Source organism: Borostomias antarcticus (assembly GCF_949987555.1).
Source record: "Borostomias antarcticus genome assembly, chromosome: 30".
Taxonomy (NCBI): domain Eukaryota; kingdom Metazoa; phylum Chordata; class Actinopteri; order Stomiiformes; family Stomiidae; genus Borostomias; species Borostomias antarcticus.
The window spans coordinates 2,356,940-2,364,085 of NC_140263.1; the positions used below are offsets into that span (position 1 = coordinate 2,356,940).

Below are 7,146 nucleotides of genomic sequence, written 5' to 3' on the forward strand. Positions count from 1 at the left end.
CAAGCCCCCTGAATCACCCAGAGTGGTTTGTGTGTGTGTGTGTGTGAGGTCTCACTGTGAGGTGGTTGTAGATGAGCTGGGACCAGCTGATCAGGTGTGTGTGTGTGTGTGTGTGTGTTGTGGGGTCTCACGGTGAGGTGGTTGTAGATGAGCTGGGACCAGCCGATAAGGTGTGTGTGTGTGTGTGTTGTCTCACGGTGAGGTGGTTGTAGATGAGCTGGGACCAGCCGAACAGGTGTGTGTGTGTGTGTGTGTGTGTGTGTTGTGGGGTCTCACTGTGAGGTGGTTGTAGATGAGCTGGGACCAGCCGAACAGGTCAGTGAGGCGGTAGAAGGCGGCCAGGCGGCAGCGCTGCAGCTTCTCTCCCTTCTCGTAGGAGATGGAGTCCGAACCGCGGAGGTCGTTGACCGGGGTCACCATGCCCAGACCTGGAGAGACCGACAGAGAGAGTAGTAAATGGTAAATGCTAAATGGACTGCACTTATATAGCGCTTTTCCACCTTAGCGGCACTCAAAACGCTTCACAATGGCCTCTCATTCACCCATCCACACACACATTCACACACCAATGGCGGTAGCTACCATGCAAGGTGCTAACCTGCTCATTGGGAGCAATTTGGGGTTAGGTGTCTTGCTCAAGGACACTTCGACATGTGGACAGTCGGAGCTGGGATTCGAACCGCTGACCCTTCGATCACTGAACGACCCGCTCTACCAACTGAGCTACAGCCGCCCCGAGTAGCTAGTATTCTCATTGGTGTTGACTCATGTTCATGTGTGGCCATGCCTCTAGCACACTAGACTGAGCTCTGACTAGTACACTCATCATGCAAACTAGAAAGGGCCGTAGGGAGTCCCGGGGCGGCGCGTGCGTACTCATGTTGAGGGCGGCCATGCCCCCCTGGGGGGCGGCGGGGTACATGGCGGGCATGGTGGTGGTCATGAAGTCGGCGATCTGCTGCAGGGCCAGTAGGCTGGTGGGCGTCTTCCCCTTCTGGAGCTGGTCCTGGATCATGGTCTCCAGCTCGTCACAGAACGCCTGCGCGCACACACACACACACACACACACACGCGCATCACACACACACACACACACGTTAGGATGGGACAACAGTACGCTCCTCTGTACAACACCTCCACGGTCTCTGCATTCTTCCGCCTGTTCTTAGAGCCGCCATTACAGAGCCCTCCCTCACACTGCGACCTCTCCCTGTCGCCGTTTGATGATGTCACCAGTCAAAAACGCCGCATGTTGACTGCCGCATTGTAGAGAAATGTATGGAGAGAGAGAAAAAGAAAAGGGGAGAGACAGAGAGACAGAAAGAAAGAGAAAGCAAGAGAACACTATCCACGCTGCTGTCCTACATATGGAGTGTGTTGTTCGGAGTCTAGGTCTGGATTTCCTGCTAGTGATCTTCTAAAAGCTAGTGTGTTAGAGCTGCCTCTCTGACTACTACCATCTGCTCACACTAGCTAGAGCAGCTCACATCCCGAGAAAGAGAGAGAGAAAGTGGTTTTGCCCAAAGCTATCACGTTACTGGTCTTCTTAAGGCTCTGTCTGATATATTTGGAAGGCCAGTTCACTCAAACCCTCTTGCTCGTCTGTTTCCAGCTTGTTTCTTGTAAAAAAATAAAAAAATAAAAAATAAATAAAAGGTAAACTTTTCCCAGTTTCATTGTAATGTTCATATTGCATTGATGTCTGGAACTCAAAAAGAAAGTAATAAAAAAAAAAAGGTAAAATCTGTGGAATACGTTTAATGTAGATGCAAAGGAACATGACATTGGACCGTTATGACATGCATTTACGAAAAAAACGCTATTCACGATGTCAATTACATTTCATTGTTGTCCTAACTTTCTGCATTTCTATGCACAGGACTTTAACGTTAACAGCCGATGTGTAAACATGCTTCCTGGCTGTACAAGTGATTAATCTGTCTTGTTCTGTCCTGGAATTTGGTCAGATGTGTCACTATAATAATACCAATCATACTGTAACATCCCAGGCAACCAATTAAATTCCGATTGAAGACGTAGCGAGTGGTGTCCCATTTCTTAAGTAATTTCAACCCCTACCCCTTGTGGCTCCGTTTTGAAGGGGCACTATCCAGTCGAGGGTACCCCAAAACTAGGGGCTAGGGCTAGGGGGAGGAAAACAAAACATTCCCCGCCCCATCAGGAAGGACCGCCCTAAAGAATTGTTTCCACCCACCTTCAGCGAAGAAACCTGGACCAATGTCTTCAGTCTCTAGTTGAACACAACAAGAAGTTACGAGATCATCCTGCCACGCGCTCAAGAGGTTAGGAGATCTTCCTGCCGTGCGCTCAAGAGGTTAGGAGATCTTCCTGCCGCTCGCTAAAGAGGTTAGGAGATCTTCCTACCGCGCGCTCAAGAGGTTAAGAGATCTTCCTACCGCGTGCTCAAGAGGTTAGGAGATCTTCCTGCCGCGCGCTCAAGAGGTTAGGAGATCTTCCTGCCGCGCTCAAGAGGTTAGGAGATCTTCCTGCCGCGCGCTCAAGAGGTTAGGAGATCTTCCTGCCGTGCTCTCTCTCTCCATTCTCTCTCCATCCCGCTCTAAGCCGCCTCCCTCCCTCCCGTGTGTCCTGTGTGTTAGACTCGCACCGTGACCAGCCCTCTACCCTAGCAACCCCAGCACATAAAGACGGCCATTCTTCCTGTGAACAAGTGACTCTCCACCCCGGGATGAACCCTCTCTGAGACAGGGGCAGAGACAGACGGACTGTTGATGAAGTGAGAAGGGCGTTCGTCATGTCATGGGATGGGACCTAGTGCATTGTTGTCACCGTCACCAACAGAGACGACGTGTCATCTCGTTCACTGCAGAAGATCCCTTTCTAAGGTGTGTGTTTAGCAGCTTATAGAAGTTGTGTTCTGTGTGTAAATCTCTTTCCAGGTGTTGTTGTTGCTCTACTGTTTGTAGTCAGCTGCTGGTCATCTTTCTAATCTGGGACTATTCAAATGAGGGAGAGCAATGACTTTGGCCCCGCCCACGAGAGATTATTCAAATGAGGGAGAGCAATGACTTTGGCCCCGCCCACATAAGAGATTAACTGCACAGACTGACCAGGCTCTGTAACAGGTACACCTGGGGCCTCATTTATCAAAGAGCGTGTAAATTCTGGTGTAAAAGAGGGCGTACGACGAAAACGCGGAAAATGCACAATGTAGCGTACGACGAGAATATTTACACGCTTTTCGGATCTATCAAAAAGTTCGTACGCCCTTTTCTGCACGAGAAATCCGAGACTGGCGGGGAGGAGAGCGTACGCGCACGCGCCCCGTGTTCCGCCCTCGCCACGCCCTAATCCAACCATATATGGTCAAAACCATGAGTGGCCAAACGTGGTTTCCCGGAAGGAACCGGCTTAAAAAGGTAGCGTGGAGCACCCAGGCGGGACAATGAAACATGGAACGAAGAGCTAAGAAGAGGAACTTCTCGGAGACGGAGGTGCATGTGCTTGTTGGTGAGGTCCACGCGAGGAAGACAATCCTCTTCGGAAGGTATTAATAGCCTACCTTTGTCTGTTTGCTCCTACAGCTTAGTAGCCTACTTTAGCTACGTGTTGTGCATCTAGGATTTGGCATACACGGACATACTGTAACATGTGGCTGTGAGGAAAGCAAACATTCTGTGGTAGGCTATGATTAAATTAGGACCAAAAACAGGGAACAATAACGCAGATGACCACTTCATAATGTTAGAACACATTAAACATTTTCCCCTCTGGGAAATTAAGACTCATCTAAATCACCCGGTAAATCACAGCATTTATTTGACTGCCAACAGAAAAACATATCAAATGAATATGGCTGCACAATGAAATGTTTAATGCATAATCAAGTTCACAGACAAACTCAAAGAAAATGATTGAAATTGTTTCTCCAGACTCTGACGTGGGGTCGGACTCAGAGGAGGGGGAGTCTGCAGTGGTCCTTGACCTGACGGTCGTGCCCCCGCGAGTTGTAGCCTCCACCTCCAGCGCGCCGGCCTCCACCTTCTTATCAGCTTTGAATATATATCTTGGCAAACATAACACGGGATGATGTACAAGGAGGGGACAGATACCTAGTGAAAGTAGCCTACTATTGGTTGCTAGTAAAAAGACAATAACGAGGGCTTGGTATAAGGTGGAACGCCCAACCAAGGAGCAGTGGCTGGGTGTTGTGGAGGAGATGTATGTTAGGGAGAGGTTCACGCATGCATTGAGGATGCATGAAGGAAAGTTTGAAGGGAGATGGGAAAAATGGATGGATTATAGAAGGAAGTGTGATGATACCACTTATATTAAAATTGTCATATTTGAGTAAGAAAAAAAAGCTGCATGGATGGAAGTACCCACAAGCTGTTATTGTAAGTTTTTATGTTTTATTGTATTGTCGTTGTATGGATGGAAAATGCTAATAAAGATTAAAGTAAATAAGACAAAGAATATGTATCTTGGCTATGCACACACCAATAAGCCAGCCGTCACGCGCAGCGCCTGCCTCCAGTCTAGCCCCTACCCTGCTGTGCGCCAGGATGAATGAGTCATGCGTGGAGCCAGGCCACCGTGCCACTACACTTGTGATGAGCATGTCGGCGTCACATATGATTTGGGTATTTATAGTGTGCACATTTTAGCGATTCACATAGACGTATTCATTCACTGATGGTGCCCTTATGTGGGTGCAGTCGCCATCGCCGTCACCTCTTTGGAGTTCTATCTCGGCCAGTAGGCCGAGTAGCGCCGGATTCATTTAGGCTCGCATTACGCACAGGAGGACTGTCATTTATATGCTTACCAAAGAGCAAACAGGTCCACATGATCACATATTAATGACAATCTAATTGGTCAATTATTGCCGTTTGATGGAGTGCCTGCATTAGGTGTGTGACATATAGCGCGGAAAGGTTTGGGACAGCGCATAGGTTCCGTTTTGGGAACAAATCCATATTGGACCATGAATGAGCCGGTTAGAGGACACGTCTAATCTTGCATTGCGATATATGTTTGTGCTGAATTGGGCTATTAGCCTACATTATTGTGCGTTCATGAACTGTCGCTCTTATTCTCTCCGTCAAACATAGTAATTCACCGACGCACCACCTGCGTCGCCAGTTCCCCCTGTGTTCAAAAAGGGAGTAGAACACCGTGTAAATCGGTACGACAACATGAGAGGTGTCGTACAAAAGCGCGGAGAAAGGCGACTAAATTTCCGCCCTTTCGGCTTGATAAATCGCAATGTGGGGGGGGCAAATGGCGTACGCCTGAAATCGCGAAAAAGACCGTGTAAAAGAAGGCGTACCTCAATGATAAATGAGGCCCCAGGTAGGGTTGTGTGTGTGTGTGTGTGTGTGTGTGTGTGTGTGTGTGTGTGTGTGGTGCAAGTGTGTATGCGTGTATGTGGTGCGTGTGTGTGCGCGCGTGTGTGTTTGTGTCACACTGACCGGGCTCTATAAAAGGTGTTATGTGGTGTGTGTGTGTGTGTGTGTATGTGTGTGTGCGCGTTGTTTATGTGTCAGACTGACCAGGCTCTATAATAGGTGGGTTGTGTGTATGGTGTGTGTATATGTACGTGTGTTGTGTGTGTGTGTGTGTGTGTGTGTGTGTGTGTGTGTGTGTGTGTGTGTGTGTGTGTGTGTGTGTGTGTGTGTGTGACTGACCGGGCTCTGCAGGATCATGGAGACCCTCTTCCTTTGCTCCATCATGTTGAAGTCCTGCCGCAGGTCGGGCGCCATGTTCCTCTCTCTCTGGTACTCGGCGCTGGTCTCGTCCACGCGGTCGAAGTAGCGCTCCTTGTGGGGCGTGGTGGTGGGGGGCGGGGCCGTCACCACCCCGGCGCCTGAGTCACCGTTCATCCTGGTGTCGGCTCCTAGGGGGGGGGGGGGGGGGGGGGGGGGCACAGGTCAGAGGTCAAGGGGTCAGAGAGTGAACTTCCTGGTTAGGTTCTACTGAATGTGATGAGGAGGGAAACGGAGGAAGTCAGAAGGGGACAGACCAGCCCGGCCCGGAGGAGACGAGGACGTCACCCTCTGATGAGCTGCTGTCTGAAGCTTCCTGTCACGCCGTGTGACCATCCTCCCTGGTCATGTGACCATCCTCCCTGGCCGTGTGACCATCCTCCCTGGGACCGTCCTCCCCGGCCGTGTGACCATCCTCCCTGCTCATGTGACCATCCTCCCTGGCCGTGTGACCATCCTCCCTGGGACCGTCCTCCCCGGCCGTGTGACCATCCTCCCTGGCCGTGTGACCATCCTCCCTGGCCGTGTGACCATCCTCCCTGGTCATGTGACCATCCTCCCCGGCCGCTTTGCATAGATTTCCTGTCAGTGAAGTCTGTTTCCCGTGGCAACGGCAGAACCGGAGTCAGAGATTCAAAAACAGCCCCGCTGTCCTGCTGGGCGCAGCCGAGAGTCAAAACAAGCCTGCTGGGTCGGGGGGTGCGAGTCAGAGGGTCACCATTCGATGACCTCACAATGAAAAATTAATCATCAAATCTCTAGTTTGAACAGGCGAATCTGATTCGATTCCCAAAATTCTGAGTTGGGTACAGTCCTAGATACAACTATGCCTCACAAAAAAAGGCCACGACACGATAATGGCGATATGGACATGCTGCCCCCCCCCCCCCCTACTGCTGCCCCCCCCCCCCTACTGCTGCCCCCCCCCCTCTACTACTGCCCCCCACCCCTACTGCTGCCCCCCACCCCTACCCCCCCCCCTCTACTGCTGCCCCCCCCCCCTACTGCTGGGTGCAGCTGGGAGGAGCACGATGGAAAAGGAACTGGAAAACTCCAGAAAGAGAGAGCAATATAGAACCATCTGTAGGCTAACAAGATATAGTTTAGGTTCCACATAGAACCCCTTTGGGTTCCAAACAGCACCTTACAGACCGGAGTCTGTAAGGTCGACTCGAAAGAGTTCCATCAAGAACCATTTGGTTCTTGGAAAGAGGATTCTTCTCCTGTTTCAAAACAGCTGTGGTGATCTCACAGACTACCAGGATGTATGATGTCAGCTTCTCCCAGCAGAGAGCAAACAAGGGAGGGTCTAACACACACACCACACACCACACACCACACACACCACACACACCACACACACCACACACACACACACACACACACACACACACACACA

General features: G+C 50.7%; 1 protein-coding gene across 2 annotated transcripts in view; it reads right to left on the reverse strand.

Annotated features, from left to right (window-relative positions):
* add1 (adducin 1 (alpha)) overlaps positions 1–7,146 on the reverse strand; it is a 39,230-nt gene that overhangs the window by 22,922 nt on the left and 9,162 nt on the right. For both annotated transcript variants that reach the window (XM_084460084.1, XM_084460083.1), the window contains exons 2-4: positions 5,670–5,878; positions 877–1,039; positions 277–428 (exon numbers count right to left, since the gene is read on the reverse strand). In XM_084460084.1, coding sequence (XP_084316210.1) covers positions 277–428; positions 877–1,039; positions 5,670–5,864 — 510 coding nt within the window. In that variant the 5' untranslated portion in view covers positions 5,865–5,878. The remainder of the gene's footprint in view (positions 1–276; positions 429–876; positions 1,040–5,669; positions 5,879–7,146) is intronic.